This window comes from Rhyacophila brunnea, unplaced genomic scaffold (genome assembly GCF_057557595.1).
Source record: "Rhyacophila brunnea isolate RB1 unplaced genomic scaffold, BYU_Rbru_1.0 scaffold_6, whole genome shotgun sequence".
In the NCBI taxonomy this organism is placed as follows: Eukaryota; Metazoa; Arthropoda; class Insecta; order Trichoptera; family Rhyacophilidae; genus Rhyacophila; species Rhyacophila brunnea.
The window spans coordinates 15,374,286-15,395,552 of record NW_028233276.1 but is presented as its reverse complement, the minus strand read 5'-3'; the positions used below and the strand labels follow the sequence as shown (position 1 = coordinate 15,395,552).

The window sequence follows — 21,267 nt, the reverse complement described above, 5'->3', positions numbered from 1 at the left end:
CTTATTGTTGCCCGATCATCTTCTCGCCTTCTAGTCTAAATACATCCTTGAAGGTAAATCACTTGACAATTACCTTCAAGACGACAGGTTTTAAACGTACCAGCTGTGGATACTACTCAGGAGTTGCACAGAAGTACAGTCTTTGGTAAGGAGACCAAGGAAGGATAACACCATTAAACCACATGAGGTTCCTGTCAACCCAAGCCACCTGTTTCCTTTGCCTTCCTCCCTGAGGGATATAACAGTCCGCTGGCCAGTAGCAGAACATAGACAAATTGGACGATTTATTGATTGTCCTTGGACTTTTGACTCGCCAGTGGCACCGCCTGCTTTCGAAAGACATGAGCGTAATTATACGCAAAGCAGCCAGTCCACACAAACCTCAAACAGAGATAGAAGCACTTTTATGTAAAGTGTGTTTCTTTAAATCCACAAAGCCTCTGTATACTGTTTATACCATTTGAATGATAGATATTATATATATATATATATATATGATTTTGTGTAACTTATAAAGAGATAAAAGCATAAAATTTATGAAATTTCGGTGTTTTAGCATTCCAGGATATTTTTGCATCTATTTTCTTAAAAAGAAACCTTCTAAGTTATTCAAGTATTATGGGAATTTCAAAGTTCTGAAAATAATTCGAAAAACAAGTAAATTATACATTAATATTTAGCTGCTTGGCACTAATTTTTACATGAAAAATCTATATATTATAATATATAATAAAATAAAAAACATATAATGTAATTGAGAAAATAATGTTAATTAATTGAGTGTAGAAAACACACCTTACAGTCAGGGCTTCAATAATTAGGTAAGTACATCATATTATCATGTGGCTGATTTTTGCAGATCGAATATGGCATATTTTTAGAACGCATTTAAATGACATTTTTGTATGACAGTAGCTTGGTTGCTTTATGCAAATCGAACATGTCATATTCTGCGATTTGCACAATCTTTAAAGCGCATTTATATGAGATTTTTGTATGACAGCAGCTTGGCTGATTTGTGCAGAATGTAAAATAAAGGTGTGAGATTATGGAAATCACAATAACTCATTTTTTTCAAAATTGTGGCCTGGCTGCTTTATGTATAACTACGCTCAGTTATGTATTGTTTGTTGCATAGAAAAATTGCATGCATAACAAACTTAACTGGAAAACGTTTCAGTGTTTTCATAGACCTCAAACCATAGATGGCTCTAGCAGAAACGGGATTTCATCACCGTCTTTTATTTATACCAATAAATAACTATAAAAATATATTATTATTTTTTCTTATGCCTGTGCCATGTGTTATAAAAAAACTTTTAAATCACGCCGTTTTCTAACAAACTGATTTCGATATTCATTATCATATATACATATAGGTACAACGGTGTAATAATTGTTTACTAATACGATAACTATATTAAAATTGTATAGTGCAAGCAATATTTTAGAATAAAGTACCAACGTAATTAAATAATATGTCGTATTCGCGATTATTAATAATTGCAGAAAATAATTTATTTTACTCTGTCTGAAGGATGTCGTATTATGCTGTTTACATACGCAAGATATTGATCGTACCTAACTATTATACATAATTTTATTTATATTACTCTTGACCTTTATTGACTAGGTTGGTTTCCCTAGAAGGAAAATCCACATAGATATAGGTAGATATGTGTCGATTTTTTTTTTAAAATAATTAATCACTAAATCAATTATGAATATGTAATAGGAAGATGGGGTTAGTTGCAACACTTTTGATGTATCTATTTTTGAATTTTTTATTTTCAAACTTACTCAATATCATAATTTAATAAGAAATAATAATTGATAATTAAAGTATACATTATTATGAATAAGCTAGTTAATTTATAGAAAATAAATAATATACGTGTGTTTATATAAAAATGTAGAATCGTTGCATCCTGCCCCATCTGCGGGGTTACTTGCAACACCTATGGGGAAAATTGCAACACCTACTCGGAGGCATCAGGGACATCTGATTTGCAGTTGACACATATGTAAAAAAGCATTATATTGGTACAGATAAATTATGCCCACATGTTTCATTTTCCTTATTTCCATTGGTGTAAAACCACACAAAATTAAAAATCCATACAAGATTCGTCGTATGAAATCTCCCAATTTTCGTCCGTTAATACCTAACGGTCTTTTACACAAGTTTATTAATTATGTTTCCGTATCACTATTATTATTAAATAATATGTATAACATTTTTTTTTACTTCGGGTCAGTTTCAATATGTTGCAACTAACCCCGTAACATTTGATGCAACCAACCACGTCATCTAAAATTGAATTCCAGCCTAAAAATTTTATGATTGCTGTAATATTGAGTGAATTTAACATCCGTGCATATATTTTACAATACTTTGACAAGAAAATATATAACACATATATCCAAATTAATAAAGTATAAAAGTAACACAAAATATTTACCTTTTTAAAAAAAATACTCTTGAGTAAACGAAAACAAACTTTTAATTATATCTCCTGTCTAACGCAATATATTTGATTGGTTTTTAGACCACGATGTGTATTACACTACCATCTGACGTACAACTAATAAATTTCGTTGAAATCGTGATTGGCGGCCATTTTAAATCGATTGTTGCAACTTACCACTGTTGCAACTAACCCTATCTTCCCCTGTATATGTTCGTCGAGCTTTTCATATTGGACTGTAATCGGGCATGCCATCACGTTCTAGTAGGCACTCGCACTGTACACTGTTGAGGAATGATATGATAAATGTGGAGACACCCTAACATTTTCCCGACACTCGGATAGAATTCTGGATACGCTCGTGGTATGCACTTAACTTTTTGAATCAGTCTGAATGCTTGGAATAACTCGTTAAACGACGGTAAAGCTATAAACAAGCCTACACGCGTCCGATGTTTTGATGTAACTTGAGGTAATAGTGGTTAACAGAATGCTATTCAATCACGGTCGACAAATGACCCGTAATTGCTGGTCGCCTGGTCTTGCGACAATAACTCGGATTTGGGGTAGGTGGGGAATATAGGGATGAAAGCGTCCATAATTGGGCCAACCATTGTATTATTGAGATAATTAGATAAACTGATAATAATATTTTCATATAATACAATAAATAACATCACACTTAGATAATTAACCGCTCAGACAGATCACATGCTTCCTGTATAATTATCAATATCATATCGTTGCAATATTGAAGACAAAAACCTCATCACTATGACCTTACAAAACTATAATAAAAAGTGTACCCCGTTTACAGGTGCACGGATTTACTGCTAACAGTAGGTATTATCGCGGTCATAACAAAAAAATGCACGTGCAAAAACACGTATTATGGTGCAAATTGTGACAATTATTGAACCGTGCAATATCTGCGCCTGTGGAATAGAACGACAGTAGCGAACTTGCCGGTAAAAAAACAAACTACACCGTACAGGGACTCATTTTGAGGTTAACCGATTTTCACGATCTGTCGAATAGTACCTATGAAAACATCGTGTCTCGCTTACACATTATTGGTGCAAGTAAATCCATACACGTGTACAGGCGCTATAATGATCACTTTCTTTTAACCAATATCGATACTTTTGTATGGAAACTTTCTTTCGGTACTGATATCGATTGCTATACCTGAACAGTGTACTTCTTTCTTTCGACCATGTCCTATCCTAATAGGATCATATGGGCCTCCACATAGTGGAGGTTTGTATTGACATATTTTGTTTTTACGAGAAATGGATGTCAGCCACTTGCTCAACCTATTAGGTCCATACTCTGACTCATAGACAAATTGAAAAACAATATGTCGATTGCTTAGAGTTAAAATATTGTATCTCCATAAATCATAATATTGAGAAAACTACAATTGAAAGTTTGCAAACCTTGGAAAATTAGATTTTGTGATATAAAAATAGATATATATCTTTGAAATGGTAGGTTTAGAAGATGCAATATTTTAACACATAAAAATATAGGCTATATTTGCTACATGTCAGTACTTAACTCATTTTCGACCAAAACTGGAAATACAATAGTTTAGCTCTCTATGCCATCAATGTGTATTTGCCAGACCCAGAATTCAAACTAGGGACCCACATAGGCCAACGCTTAAGCTGCGCGGCCATCGTCCAGTTAGTAACTGGACGTACCAGGTATCAATTCGTCTTGTTATTTCGATACGATGTTTCTTTCGCTATTTTAATAAAAAAAAAACAGTTCTCGTTGACATAGATCATTTAGAATAGTAGTTTAGTAGTAATATTAATACTAGTAATTTTACATCAAAAAATTTATACTTTTCTTCCAATACCAGTATCAAGTAGGTACCTAATTTAACCAACAGTTATACAAGTTCAAATTCACGACTGAAAATGATAAACGCAACATAAATTATATCGCCGACAAGTTGTAAACTGTAATACCATAATTACGAAAAATGCATAATGTAAACTCCTTTCGTATCTTTATAATCAAAATGAAATGGTATCATTGAAACACACAAACAACGTGAAAAATGGAAAAAAAACAATGTCGGCCATTTTAGGCTCCTTGGATACCAGATAATATCGGGATGATATTATCATCCCGCCCTAAGTCTTCCAATAAAAAGAATCTTATTCATTTATCAGTGACAAGTTTTATCTCGTTTCGTGTATAAAACCCATGATAACAAAAATAATAATCAATCGTTTATTGTTGTACGTTGTACGATCTGAAAGATCTAGAACTCTCTATAGGATTTACAAAGGCACACCAGCTGGCACTCGACCTCTTGGCCGCCCTCGATGGAGATGGGCGGACAACATTCAAAGGGATGCGGAAAGGCTGGGGATAGTCAACTGGGAAGAGAGAGTGCTGGACAGAGATGCCTGGAGAAACGTTGTGCAGTCGGCCATGGACCTGAACGGCGCCAGTTTAATAATAATCGTTTATTACTGATAATTAATTTCGCGTACATCAATGTATTAGTATCTTTTCACAAAGCTAAATACGCTAATATTATAAATGTACATTATGTGTAATATGTTAATATGTCAACTAAAGGCGCCAAATGTGATAAAGTATATTAAAAATATTTGCGAGTAGGTACGTAAAGTGGTCATCTTTCACGTCAATGCATCCAAACCGTGGATCGCGGATTCAAAACCGCGACTGAACATTAAAATGCATGTTATTTTTTCAACGTGTATTTGATCCAGCTCAGAGGAAGATCGATCGGAAGTAGGCTGTGGAGGTCAGACATACCTATCTAAATAGTGCATACTAAACGTCAGCCATATTTATTTGTTTTCATTGATAATAAAATAAATATAAAACATATTAAAACGATGAATTAGTCAAAAATGTAAACGGTCAAAAATTGGAAACTTAGTAAACTCAATTTTAATAATAAATATGACCATAATATATTATGTAATAATAAGATATGACCCTGCAACGAATTCACATTTTATTACATTTTTTTTACAATTTACATTTACATTTTTAATGTTTTCAGATACATATTCATTAATTAATACAGTTCGCCACTGAGGTCCGTGGTAATTTACGTGTCTGGAAATTTTTACGGATGCAGTTTGCCGTATCACACTTCACCGTGAAATTTTGTATCGGAAATACAATATGGTCGTATATTAAAGACCGTCCAACCTATTTGGGTCGTATAGTACGAAGATAAAATTCATGTCTAAATAAAAGACGGTTCTGGTCGGTTGACACTTTACAGGAAGCTAGCGGCAAACGAATTTTGAGAATAACCGATTTATTCGATCATTTGTTAGGTTAGGTTAGGTAATAAATTCAATATCTGAAAAACAAAAATCAAATTAAAGATGTAATATTCATTTTTGTGGATAAAAGAACATAGGTACTATCTGAAATCAATGAAGAATCACTCATGAAAACAGGCGAATCAAGGGTCGGCTGATGTAGTGACAAAATACTATTCATGAAGCTGCCACTGTGGCCACGATTTCTGTCAGGTGTCTGGGTGAACCAAACGAATTGCATGGCGTCATAAAAAAAATTGTAATGTGCAATTCTCCAATTTTCTTTACGTTTAATACAGTGACAAAGATAATGATATCATCACTGGTACAGAATGGGTAAAATTGTGCCAATGATAATTTAATGTTGAATTTCTTTCAATTTGCATAACCTGTTTTTATTTATCCGTCATATTTCCCCGTTGAATAATATTTGTTTATGAAATCATCAACATGTTTGTAGGATAAAGATTTAATAAATACAAAATGGTGGCCTGCATTTTATCGTATTATTAACAATATTTTTCAAAATTGATCATAAATTAAGCATATTATTAAGACTGTTACAGTGAAGTCCATAGGCAAAGTATCGCCTTTTGGCAGACTTAAAATGCCGTCTCCTTTCATTATTAAATTTGTAATCTCAAATTGTGTGCCTACCTATTTTACAATCTTGAACTGGAATATAATAATATCATCTACAGAGGATTAGAGCATGTCTATGAAACCTCCTCTCAAAAAGCAATGGTTTTAAGTAATTGGAGGTCTGACGTGACTATTTTGGAGGCTTCTGGTGGTTTCTTAATTAACTAATATGTCGGTACTTTCTAAGAAAGCGTCCTCATCACAGAACAAATAATAATAAATGCAATTCCGATGGGGTTTTGAATGTGTGAGTGCCCTACGAAAATGAAACACGCATTATGCACGTGCAATAGTGTGTGTAATACACCAATATTAAATGAGTGTCAATGTATAAACCGAGAGCAATTGTCAATATTCAACGTATGACGTATTCTTGACACGATTCTTCCTTACTCGATATCGGTTACTTGCTACTCCTTAGGTATTTCAGTTCCCATTATTTCTGAGTTCCCTGATCCTCATCATCCGCTTGATGGGAATTCATCAATTGCTTTCAAAAGTTGTAATTATAGTAAATATTCATTCCTTAATTTACCGCCCCAAAGCCACGCGTGGCCTGCTTACCCTCACGGGACATCACTGTATGGTTATACTAAGTGGAAAACGGATGTACGAAAAAATATCAAAATTCTTGTTAGTTATCGTAATATTTTTTCTCATCTCAACAGGAAAGTGAGAGCCTTCTATTCGATTTTAGAAAGAGGAAAGTATTCCACCCATAAGAACTAAGCACCTACTTATGATTCATTTTTATTTTTTTAATTTTTTTATTATTTATGAAGACTAAGTAATGGAGTGATTAACAAATAGACTTTTAACTGACTTATAAATTATTATTAAAAGGTTATTAATAAAATAAAATAAAGGAAGTGGGTTACCTTCTGGGTCTGCCTGTAAGAAGGTACAGTTTTTGTCGAGTCGGGAGAAATATGGAATAAACTGAAACAAGTGTTAAAGAATATGACGTTATGTTCAATATTTACTTCTGTATCATAATATTATATTAACGTTTGTCACGTAAACGAAACGCGTGCCTATTCATTATTGATATTTGAGGACATTAAACGGGTATTGTATTTTTTTACGTTCTCGACTCTGTTATAAACTAAATCTGTCTTCAAAGACTTTGTCTACGGCGACTGGATTTCGTTTTACTGTATCACGCGTGCCAAAACTAAATCTTCTCAATCATATTCTGGTAAATTCATTTTTTTGTTTCTTTTTGTTTCAGAAAATTTGTAAATAATCAACTTAAAGAAGAAAAGGCTGAGAAGAAATTAAAGAAAAGCGGTGAACCTGCTTTTGTGCCCTTTACAAAATTGGTGAGTACTTAACTATTTATTTCAACATTTCCCCCTATTTAATAAGGAAATTTTCACATTCAATTTCTTCCCCTCATTTCAAATAAATTCATTGTAAATGATCGATTTTGGTAGGTAAAATTTTTCTCACGAAATATTTTATTCCCAGAAAAATGAACATAAAATAGACATCAGTAGGTATCTGATAGTAAATTTGATGCAAATGAAAATAAATAAACTAAATATCTAGCGTATTTTTAGCAGATTTAAAGCTGTTGGAGGCATAAAAATGCTAGTATAAATGCGACAAGCTATATGCGTTACCAATTTGTAAGCTAGATGCATATCGAAATAAGCTAGGCCTGGCAAGAAAAGCGCTAAATTTACAACGCTGATCATGCATGCTACTAAGAAAATAGCAAGGAAGGATATTAATACATAGGTATAATAATTGATATGCTTGTGTGGACTTTGTGACACATTTGATTTACTTGGTTCTAAGAAAACATAATACAATTAATGTTTATAATAATATAAAATGAATATGCAGTGGAAAATGGTAGTGATTTTTTATGACGCACGTGTTCGGGTTTTCTGGTAAATTTTACGAATTCATTGGTATATTCCGAGCTGACTTATGTATGTATCGCAAATAATAACCAGTTTTTTGGAAGATGATTTTCGAGCAAAAGCGCGTGTAGGCATTTAAAACCTGTTTTATGATTTTGCCGAGAAAGGTCGTGCAGGATAAATAATAATATTTACCACAAAACAAAATAACTTCAAAAAAATGTACGTACATAATGCAAAATGTAAACGCGGTCGAAAATAATACAGTGATGATTTAATAAATTTTCTTCTTCTTCATTGACTTTTCATTACCTACTATTGTACATCGTGACTCCTGTCCAGCAGTGGCGAAGAGTGGAAGTAGACTATTAAGATTCGACAGAAATAGTGCACACTAAACTATGTCAGTCATACTTATTCGTTTTCATTGAAATAATAATAATACAATTTACAGATGGTGCTGGTTAGTTTTTAAAATTCGATAATACCCTGCCGGTAAAACGTGTATGCTTTCTTAATAACAAAAATACCCATAGCTTTGATTTTTGGAACCGGTATTTCGGTGTCTATTAATAATTGAATACCGGCATTGCAATCCCTAATTATGTATTACAATACAACGATAGTTATGGTTTCGCGATTTTGTTTGCTTCAATTATAAGATCTCGATACTTTCTAAGGAAGTGGCCCCATCGCCTGCTTTTAAGAAATAACCCTCTCGAACGTGGTAGTGTTCCTATTCGTTTCTTTATTCGCCGCCCTTTTTATAATGTGCCGCCTCTATGCAACTCATAACGTGCCTATCCTCAGAGGATATCACTGCCTATGTGATACAGGTTAATCAAATCAAAAATCAATAAGAAATCGAAGAATTAAAATGAATTTCTAACCTAGTTTTGTTTGTTGGTTTACATGATAGTATTATTATTATTGTATTACTATAATAATAAAATTGATCAACATAGACTCCATAAACCTAATATTATAGCATTGTAGTATATTCTTGGGTTTTCACCGTGTCTCCTTCTTCCTTCTTTACTCGACGTTTCGGGCTCGTTGCAGAGGCCATTATCAAGAGATATGTTTTATGATGAAATGTAGTGTATGTATGTGAATGTAAACGTTGCTCTAAGAAAGTCAAAAGGAATCCGATTATCTATTTTCCTTTTGACTTTCTTAGAGCAACGTTTACATTCACATACATACACTACATTTCATCATAAAACATATCTCTTGATAATGGCCTCTGCAACGAGCCCGAAACGTCGAGTAAAGAAGGAAGAAGGAGACACGGTGAAAACCCAAGAATATACTACGATAAAAAACAACCGTGAAAGCCTCAAACATTATATTATAGCATTGTGCATCTGGATTCGTTTAGTTACCAATTCCATATAATTATCGAGTCATTCAGTGACGTCCCGTGGGGGTAAGCAGATTGAGCGTCGCTTGGGGGCGACAGTTACTCGAAGGGCGGCATATCGAATCATTTGGAATATATAGAAATAGCTAGGTACCTAAACCTAGTAATAACAAAAATATCTTTCCATTAAAAAATTGAGCTCACAGCGAAGTCTAGTTTACTTCCGTTACCTTTCGACGTCCTTCGTTACCAGAAACGACACGTGCAGATTTGTGAATAATTAATCTGATATTTTGTTAGTAATGTATCCATACAACACATTTCTTAGATATTGATGACTCATGAAAGGATGATAAAAATAATGTATAAAAAAATGAGGTGGAATTTTGGCGCTGCCTAGGGGCAGCATTTTATCTAGGGACGTCACTGGAGTCATTTACAATTTACAATGATTAGTAAGTATTTATGCTTTCAGGTGAGGGGGGACATGCTCGTCGAAGGTCAAAATTGAGTTTTTATTGTATATTCAAACCATGATCCTGGACACTCCTTAAACGTTGTAGATGATCTATTTATATACTTTTGAAGCCTTATTATCCTTTATAGTTATTTTAAACATTTGATGACTGCATGAAGTATTTTTGTTACAAAAAATAGTATTCTTTTAAACCTCTCGCTCTAATGTTTTAGAATATAGTCATATTTCGGTACATAACTGTGCAGTGGTGTTAAGATTTTTTACATTTATTAATTTTTAAACGCATTTATAAAACCATTAGCATAATTTATTACGAGATAATTTTTGTAAAATATTCACGATAAAAAATTATATTGATAATCTCTTTGATCCCAAATTTGACAAGAATTAGGCATTTTATTATTCAAAAAATCGGCAAGATTAACACATTTGAAGATGATTCTAAAGATATTTATTATAAGCTATGTCCTTGACCATTCAAGTGTGATAAACATCTTATGAATAATGATTGCTTTATAATAATTATTGACCTAAGAATAAGGTAGTGTTTTTTTGAAATACGCCATTTCTTTTGTCATTCCCCAGTGGTTAAGCTACAACATACGGCCGTAGCCATAAATTGACAAACTATAATTGAAGTAAAAAGTAAAATGATATTGACGCGCGTGTTTGAACATGTACCGTTTAAAAAAAAATACAAAAAAATTCGGTTAGGTACATGTTCAAACACGCGCGTTAACATAATTTTACTCTCTACTTTAATTATAGTTTGTCATTTTATGGCTACGGCCGTATGTTGTAGCTTAACCACTAGGGAATGACAAAAAAATGGCGTATTTCAAAAAAACACTACCTTATTCTTAGGTCAATAATTATTATAAAGCAATCATTATTCATAAGATTTTTATCACACTTGAATGGTCAAAGACATAGCTTATAATAAATATCTTTAAAATCATCTTCAAATGTGTTAATCTTGCCGATTTTTTGAATAATAAAATGCCTAATTCTTGTCAAATTTGGGATCACAGAGATTATCAAAATAATTTTTTATCGTGAATATTTTACAAAAATTATCTCGTAATAAATTATACTAATGGTTTTATAAATGCGTTTAAAAATTAATAAATGTAAAAAATCTTAACACCACTGCACAGTTCTGTACCGAAATATGACTATATTCTAAAACATTAGAGCGAGAGGTTTAAAAGAATACTATTTTATGTAACAAAAATACTTCATGCAGTCATCAAATGTTTAAAATAACTATAAAGGATAATAAGGCTTCAAAATTATATAAATAGATTATCTACAACGTTTAAGGAGTGTCCAGGATCATGGTTTGAAAATACAATAAAAACTCAATTTTGACCTTCGACGAGCATGTCCCCCCTTAAACATAGGTATTATTTTTTAACCAAATTATAATATATAATAATATATGCCGTTATATAAATAGTATGAAACATGTGATATGTGATTATTTATCATGTATATGCAATATTAATGATAATGGTAATACGTACCTACCTAGACACTGATGTTGAAATATTTTCAAACCACTTTGTATTTTTCTGGCGGCGCTCGTGGCGCAGTCGGTAAGGCGCTAAGCCTTTAAAATTCGGGGGCTCCGAGTTTGATCCTAGGTGAGGTCGCAATATATTATTATGTGATTTTATCAAACTCAAAGTATTTGTGATTGTTTTACTTATATTACTAAACACAATACTGTTTCACTACGGTATGTACTGGCATTGGGCTCTTGGCCTGTTGTAGTATTATAAAGAATATATATTATGTAATAGAATATTAAAATGCACGATTTTGTTTATAGAGTGAACAATACTACCAGTGAAGCTACGACATAACGTTTGATTGCATTATGACAATCATCTGCCGGGGTCGATCCACAACCGGATGAAGGCTCGCCCCACAGAACAGATAATAAATAGAATACCGATAGGCAATATTCAATACGCCGCATGGTGAAGCAGGCTTTTGAATGTGTGAGTGTCCTACGAAAATGAAGCACGCATTATGCACGTGCAATAGTGTGTGTAATACACCAACATTAAATGAACGTAAATGCATAAACCGAGAGCAGTTTTTAGTATTCGACGTAAAACGTATTCTTAACACGTGTGCAGGGCTTGAAATGGACCGGAATGCACCGGAACGCCGTTCCGGTTCATACAATCCCCAAAATTATCGCTCCGTCTCGTGTAAATATTAATTTGACCGCCTGAACGACATATGTCATATTATAAAGAAATCTAACACAATTGTTTTTTTTTAAATACATATATGTATAGAATTAGATAAGTAACAGTGTTAATATTTTAGTAAAATTATCAAGCGCTCCGGTTCGTAAAAATTTCCATTTCGAGCGCTGCACGTGTGTAAATTTAACTCGGATTCTTCCTTACTCGGGTCGGTTACCTGCTATCGCCTTACCCGTTGTGTATTTCAGTTCCCATTATTTCTGAGTTCCCTGGCTAGCCCCCTTCACTCTTTATGAGTTTGTTTATCCAGCAAGTTTTAGGGTGTCCCTGTGAACGTTTAGTATCACTTAGGTAACACCATAGAGGTATTAAATAAAAAAGAGGGGCGAGGAATCGGCTTTCTCATACAGCTGAATGAAGCAGGTCAACAATAGCCGGGAAAAAAAATGCAAGGCATCACGGAAGATTTACTTTGGTCATTATAACGTACCCATATAGTACCCATAATGTTAACGTGGAAATTTTGCCGCAAATTGATTACCAGCCTGCCTCACCATACCTTTTCACCATAATTGCCTGCTTCACCATACTTTCATGTAACCTGCCGCCTCTAGGGTAACACTGTATGACGGCATTTATCCGACGATTAATCATTCGCCAAGCGACATATCCATCCCTCTGTACCCTTATCTGCTTCTTTATCCATTGGTTTCTTTTGTGATCTTTCCACGCCCAACATGCACTTTTCCATGCCATTTTTCGCTACCTACTCGTAATTTTTTGATTTCTCTTACATTAAGAGTCCATGTTTTACATACGCGAGGGTCGGTAGCACAAAAATATTAAAGACTACCTAAAACGATCATGACTAAACGACGCGAAGATTATGCAAATGACGCGTGCAGAACAAAACATAATTTGTCATAAAAAGTCAACATTGTTCTATTAGTAATGATAATTATATATTCATTGACATGTTTTCTTTTTAAAGTAAATGGGTAACGTTTTTTAGTCATCTTTACATGATTTAAGAATTAAATTCCCCGTCGCCATCACAAAACAAATTGACGTGTTCACAGCTCGACTTTCGCTCTCCGATTGCCAGCGAGTCAGAAATTTCGTCGCACCTATAGTTGAAAAGTATTTTCCGTTTCACTGAAGTATGCACTTAAGACACAATGGGAGGTCACTTTTGAAGAAACTATTCAGGTACCCAAATCCACTCCATGCCAGTTGGTTCCGCGAAAATTCTCATGATATATACCGTTCATTTAATTTATTTTATTTTAAATCGAGAGAATTTAAAAAATGATAAATTTGCAACATTACAGGAGGGCAATTTGAAGAAACAATTTTATTGGTTTCGTCTACAGAACATTTATTAATAATTAATATTAATGTCAAGTTGATCGTAATAAATAGACCAGGAAGTTGTTTTCTTTATGACTTAATGATAGTCAGGCCATACAATCTAAGAAACACAAAAGCTTCTGAAATGTCCTCAAATATTACCAACGTTCAATGCACGTTCTAACGTTAATGCGTCATATTATTGTTATGAATAATATTATAATACGTGCTTGAGTGTATCCCATATTTCTACTTTCCGGAAACTTAAATTTTATTTAATCCTAGTAGATTTTTGGGTTTCCACCGTGTGTCCTTCTTCCTTCTTTACTCGACGTCTCGGGCTCGTTGCAGAGGCCATTATCAAGAGATGCTATGTAATGGCCTCTGCAACGAGCCCAAAACGTCGAGTAAAGAAGGAAGAAGGAGACACGGTGGAAACCCAAAAATCTACTACGATAAAAAAACAACCGTGAAAGCCTCAAACATTATATTTATTTAATCCATATATTTTTCACTAACTACCCTCCAGAACAAAAAACAGCATTTGAAAAACTTTGTCATAATAATATAATAATACTTGCTGACCAAATTGCGTGCGTACTTATAAGACACTGAAGAAGACATTCTAAATAATATAATACCACAAATAAAACGTTTTTTCGCCAAAATGTCCCTTACACCTTTTTGGCTTTGCAACATCGATACCATAAAATTGAAGAGAGGGAGAAACAAGCAAACGAGTGATCAAGGTAATGTATAACACGTATTGCATTCATACATAATAAAATTTTCAACACATATATACGTACGGATTGTTAATGTATATTGTATTTAAACATATTAACAGGGAAATAAATTTACCACAGGAGTTTCCCGTATGACTGACGAGTCATGAATTCAAAATTGCGGAACCAAAACGTATTATGTACATATTCTATGACAATGCTGTTCTAAGTTAGAGGCGTTATTATTTTAATGTGACGTCAGGGTATTTTGTAAAACAAACACGCGTTCAGCGAACTTTGCAATACAAAATACAAATAAAACCTAAACATTAATTTTATTGTATCAGAAAATTTTGAATGTTTTTGTAGAACTATTTGTATACAGTTTAAATATAGAGGTACTATGAATTCACGCTTATATTATGTATTTTCTCTGGACTAAATAGAGCTTGTGATTTCTCGACTTTTTTCATTTGTCGAGATTCGAATATTCTCGAGAAGAGTATGTGTTTTCCCCGAGGATTTGTTTTCTTAATTTCTCTAAATTGTCGCTAAATTTTCTCTAAAAAGTCATAATTGTTTATTTTTTCGATCTTCCAGCCCAAATAAAAAAAATTGTATACCTTTGTATACCGTATTTTTTTAAGAAAATAAGTCGCGACTTTTTTTGCACCGCCAACGATTAGGCTGCTATTATCATATTATGTCGATGCATTGTAGAGAACTGGCATGTATTTTGTTTTGGTTTCGTCTATTCGGAGTCCAATATTTGAAGCAGCTGATGTAAAATGTAAATATCCATTTGAGTGCTTCTGGCAATCGAGAAATGAAGGCAATATCTTAGGCATAGACTAATACAGACATTGCCAACAATCACCTTTAATTAGTATATAGAACCTACGCTGCTTTTGTTACTTCAGTTATTATTGTTTCAGTCAAATTCTTGATGGTGTCGCTCCACCTAGAAAACGCGCACCCATGCAATTTCCTCCTTTCGACAACACCAGAGATCACCCTTCTCCCCAGGCTGCTAGGAACTCTCCTTACCACGTGACCTAATAATTCTTATCGGATTCTCTGATAGTCCAAATTTCCACACCATGTAGGACGATTGAAAATATTAGCGTTTTAACGAGTCGCGTTTTACTAGTTTCTGTGATGTTGCGATTTTTCCTGATCTTGGTGAGACGAATCTTGGCATTTTTGGACATCATAATTCTTAGCATAAATTCCTTCTGGCAACTTCCGGAGTCATTGATGCTTGAGCCGAGGCATATAAAATCTTTCACTTGGTCCAAATGATTTAGTGAGTTTTGTCTTTTTTTTTAAAATTTAGATGAATTACTTTATAATATAACTATAAGATTTAAGCTCACTTATGGAGATATTGAACATCTTTATGGATTCATTACGTTTGAAAATATCGATAGAGAATCTATTTATCAGAAAATGAATCCTCTGTATTAAATGATGCATGGAATAGTTTAATTTATGGAAAATCTACTTTAATTTCCATCCATTTTGTATCACGAATAAATGAGTCGCTTAGAATCATAACTCACATATTGCAATTTTGTCGTTTTTTAGTTAAATATGCCAAGTGATTCTAAATGAATTAATCTATATAACGAAAAATAGTTGAGTATTAAAAGTCAATTTAAACCATGTGAAAATCGTTGACAAAGTTCATTGTTGGTGTAATATGTCATATATTTCAAAGAATAGAGTTTTGTCACCAACGCCTTCCTAACCAATCGGGGAGCTCTATTTCTCATAGTATGCTGTATGTCTGCAACGTTAGGAGTATTAGGTATATATATTTAAAAAAAAAAAAGTTATTCGACTCTCTCACTCATTAATATTCTAGGGAGTTCAATACTGTTCTTCTAATTACAAAAAATAGTGCTCTGTTGGTTTTTAGCGATTATCTCAAAACTTGATTTTTGGAATATGTGAGTTATGATTCTAAGCGACTCAAATGAGAAAACATTTGTTCAGCTTATTAGCACTGCTTCATAATATACTGAATTCTGTTTATTTTTAAAATGGAACCTTGAAAGTGAACGTATTTATTTCATGAAATCCTAATTGGTCATAGTTTATGAAGAAAAAGTCATACTCACGATGAATTGCGAACTCAGGAAAAAAGCCAATTGAAAGTTAAAACTTGCAAACAAATCTATTATATTTGGATTAAGACCTTGTGGTGTTATTATCCTTTGGTTCATTTTATTTCCTTTGCCATTACATAGACGTTGAGCAAATAGATACTTTTAGGAATATACCTACTTAATTTTAGAAAGGACGAAACACTTTTATATTTCATATAATAAAACGCAGTGATTCCCGACTAGATACCGTAAAACCATGGGGTTCCATAAGTAATATTAAGGGTTTCACCATTAATTATTAATATCCCCATTAATTTTGGACAACATGGAAATATTAAACATACCTACGTAATTTTTAAAACACTTCTGAGATAATAAATATATATATATTTGTTATTATTAATAACCATGTCCTTACTTTTTCGTACAAGGTGGTTGTTAGTAATTTTGAACAATCACAAACACTCAGGTTTTGAGAAAAACACATAAATATTGTGTCCTCACCGGGATCGAACCCAGAACTCTCGGGTGGAAGGCCAGCGCCTTACGCACTGCACCACGAGAGCCGCCGAGAAAATACATTATAACTTATAACCAATAAAAAAAATCTTTTTGAAAAAAGTAAGGCATCAGCAGCGAACCTACATCTCTCGGGTATCGCGCCCATGCACATTGATCACAATGCTAAGGGAGTCATACTTAATTACGACAAATTTTAACTAATGCCTTTAACTACTCACTGATGCGCTTTCTAAATGCTGAGATAACTTGCAATTTGCATCCTAAGCGTAGGCAACACGTACTGTTTAAAAAGGTTTGCGGTGGTCAAAGAGGTCATAATGATGGTCATCGAAGCCAGTATACTCGAAAAGTTTGGCCATCACTCATATTGATTGATCAATAAAACTAATATGCGTCATTGCAATGGATAGGAAATACCTCGCAGTTAAAATTGATTCTGTGAAATAAGATGATTTTTTCTACCGTATAAAATTATTTCTGATACCTACCCAATACTGTTAATAAAAAAATAAAAATTATTTTTATTTAAAAAAAAAAAATAGCTCTTTCTATGATTTATGTCTGTGAAGTTAGTTCCCAAACAAAATATACTGGTAATAATAAAATAGATTAAAAACAACATATGTATACAATACATTCAATCAGACAGCTATTTCTTCCGTGTTTTGGTGAGCTGTTTTTGATTTAATTCAATTCATTCACCGGGTATTTTTCCTTGGACTATGTATTATTTTGATTCATAATAATTAATATGAAAATAACATGAATAAGACAAAGAAAATCAATAGATTAATAATTAGATATCGAGAAAAGTCTATTTGTCTTTAGGTTTCTTATTCCTACTAATATTTTAATAGACAATACAGATAAATATAACTGTGATTGTTATCTGTTTCAGCTGCTTTCAGTACCTCGGTTCTAGATTTATAGACGATATTATAGTACCTAGTAAATATTTTTGCAAAGGACCAAATAGTAAAATGTGCTTCATGCTCCGCAGGCCAAGAGGGAAACTCGAGGGCATTGTTTATGTAGTAGGTTTACTTAAATGGATAACACGGAAAAAATTCTTTAATCAAATTACGACGAATTTAAATAATGACATAGCGACTATATTCATAGACAATTTATGCTGACTCTACCACAGACACGAGAGGCGCCCGCTTCAGGACTCCATATCACTAATAAATTTAATAAAAAAAGAAATACAAATTATATAAATACAATTATTATACAAATTACTCTATATCACTAATAAATTTAACATAAAAAGAAATACAAATTATACCTATATTATGCGCAATTAAAACTACATGCTGTGAGTGAAACGAAATGTCACATAACGAATAATAAAATTATATTACTTACACCTAGTTACATGTCAAATTAGCATCGGTCTTTCGTTATGAAGAAATTCGTACCTATTTCTATTATTTGTATGAATAATTTACAATACGTAATTATGTCAATTCGTTACAATACAAAAAACAATACCTCTTATTTGCTTGTAACAAGAGAGACGATATTTCCGCATTCGTAGAATACCTACGTTTCGATCCTTACGGTGGAGAGCTAGGCCGTAGCTGACAGAATTGCGAATTGCGATGGTAGTGCTATACCACCGCCATCTTTAGATTAATATAGCCTGAACACAGGGCTCGAAATAGACCGGAACGCACCGGAGCGCCGTTCCGGTTCATAAAATCCACAAAATTATCGCTCCGTCTCGTGGAAATATTAATTTGACCGTCTGAGATAGATATTTCAAATACTTAATAAAAACAAATAACACACTTATTTTTATAAATCACATTTACAATTAATGTAGTATAGTATAATATAGTTGATATTTTCGTAAAATTATCGAGCGTTCCGGTTCGTAAAAATTTCCATTTCGAGCGCTGCCTGAGCATAACTTTTTGCACAAGCAACGTGTGGTCCACTGCCATACTATTTATTGATAACGTACTTGCAAGCAGAGTTTGGTATTCTATAATGACGGAAGAGTATAAATAAGTTATTAGTTATTGTCGTTTAGAATTGACTGTCACATTGACAAACGTCCTAGTGTATTATGATATTATTATAGAACTCCAAGGTCTCCAAGATTCGTTAAAATAATCTGAAAAAATCTGAAACTAAGAATACTCCGACAAGTGAACACGACAGACGCGTCAGTATGAGCACTCTATAGACAATGACAGGTCATCCATAGACAACGGGAGGGGTGAAAAGTAGGACCAGTCGTGTAATGTATCGGCTTCCTTCTTCAGTGGGCTATGGCTACACACATACTTACCACATACTCGTATTTAGATAGTTTTGACGGAAAATATGACGTAATAATCAAACCACGGCTTGTCTAGATCTGTTGTAAGTATGTAGTATAGATTCTTGCACGATTGCTAAACTGTTCCACACACGAAGTGTTTCAACGTCATTGGCATTATGAAAAAATGATTTTTTGCTATGTCGTGATGGTATCAATTATAATAATAATATGTATACTGCGAAATGATGGTACAACAGAGTTTATTATAAATTGTAACAGTCAAATGCAGAAGACATGAATGATTTATGATATATATAATTAAAATTTAATTAAACGCAGGAAAACTTATTGTAAGGAGGGTGTATTTATTACAATCAGTGACGTCCCGTGGGGGTAGGCAGATTGATCGTCGCTTGGGGGCGGCAGTTACTCGAAGGGCGGCAAATCGAAAAGAATCATTTGGAATATATAGAAATAACTACATTAACTCATTTAGTGCTGACAACGCGACTGGTGCGTTTGCATTAGTTGGCCATTAGATATAATTAACATGATATTTAAATGTGGTAATTAATTAGTAATTATCTGGTCAGCAGTAAATGTATTAACTTAGTAATAACGAAAATATCTTTTCATTAACAAATTCAGCTCACTGGTTTTTTCGGGTTCGCGATATCTAGTTTACTGCCGTTGCCCTTCTACGTCCTTGATGACCAGAAACGACACGGGCAGATTTGCGAATAATTAGTCTGATATTTTGTTAGCAATGAATCCATACAGCACATTTCTTAGATACTGCACTCATGAAAGGATGATAAAAATATTGTATAAAAAATGGGGCGGTTTTGGCACTGCCTAGGGGCGGTATTTTATCTAGGGACGTCACTGATTATAATATTATGTACTTACCAGTGGCGAAGGGTGGAGATAGGCAGTTTATAGTGCACACTAAACTTTGTCAGTCAAACGTATTTGTTTTCATTGAAATAAGACCACAATGTGTTTGTTAGTTTTTAAAAAGCAATTTAACCCTGCCTAATCCAAGCCATGATAATAGTCGTTATATCTAAACTAAACTACCTAAATTTCTGCCATACATCATTTTATAGAAAAATATTTTTATCAATTATGGTTTGGTAAGACATGGTTTAATGGATTAAAAAAAACTAACCAACACCGTCTGTAATAATATATTATGTACTATTAACTCAACGAAAGGTAATACCTAAATGTTTGCACTATTTTAGTCAGATCGCCCATAGCATAACTAAGCTATTATGATTTGGTTTAGGTAGAGTTTAATTGAATTTGAAAAACTAACCGGCATCATATCCAAATAAAATTGTACCTATCCTTGTTCAACTACAACAAATAAGTATGACTGACAAAGTGTGTGTACACTATTTATGTCGAATCTTAATTTATGTCGAACAGACCCCTCACCACTAGTACTTACCTACATACATAATACTATTATGTAGGTACCTACTACTATCGACCATCCATGATTTCTCCCGCACAAAATACAGAGAGTTAAAACTAATTGATTCGTATTGTTTGATTTGTACAGACCTAAAAACTTATCTAAAGAATGGATGGGGGAGCCACTGTCAATAACTACCCAATTATCAACTCTCCTCGCAACTGGACAGAATCTGATATTCATATGACGTTTTCAAAATGCCGTCCATATTATAGTTCGTAGCTCCATTTTTGACCGTTCTTTAGATAAGTTTGTAGGACTGTAAGGCCCTCCTCCCACGGCGCAACTGAAATTTGATAGAACTGGTTTGTGAAGGAACTCATAAACTGGCCAATGTGATGCTTCGCACACGGCGCTACTGAAACCACTTGAAATAATAATCACATAACCTCAAACTGTCAAACTGAACCATCAGCTGTTTTGTACAAAAACCG

The 21,267-nt window shown here is 33.4% G+C and overlaps 1 protein-coding gene across 1 annotated transcript in view; it reads left to right on the top strand.

Moving 5' to 3' along the window:
• The window catches only part of LOC147065267 (multidrug resistance protein homolog 49-like), a 126,537-nt gene that overhangs the window by 52,746 nt on the left and 52,524 nt on the right, over positions 1-21,267 (top strand). The window contains exon 3 of the mRNA XM_085956355.1: positions 7,668-7,758. Within this exon, the coding sequence (XP_085812481.1) occupies positions 7,668-7,758 (91 nt within the window). The remainder of the gene's footprint in view (positions 1-7,667; positions 7,759-21,267) is intronic.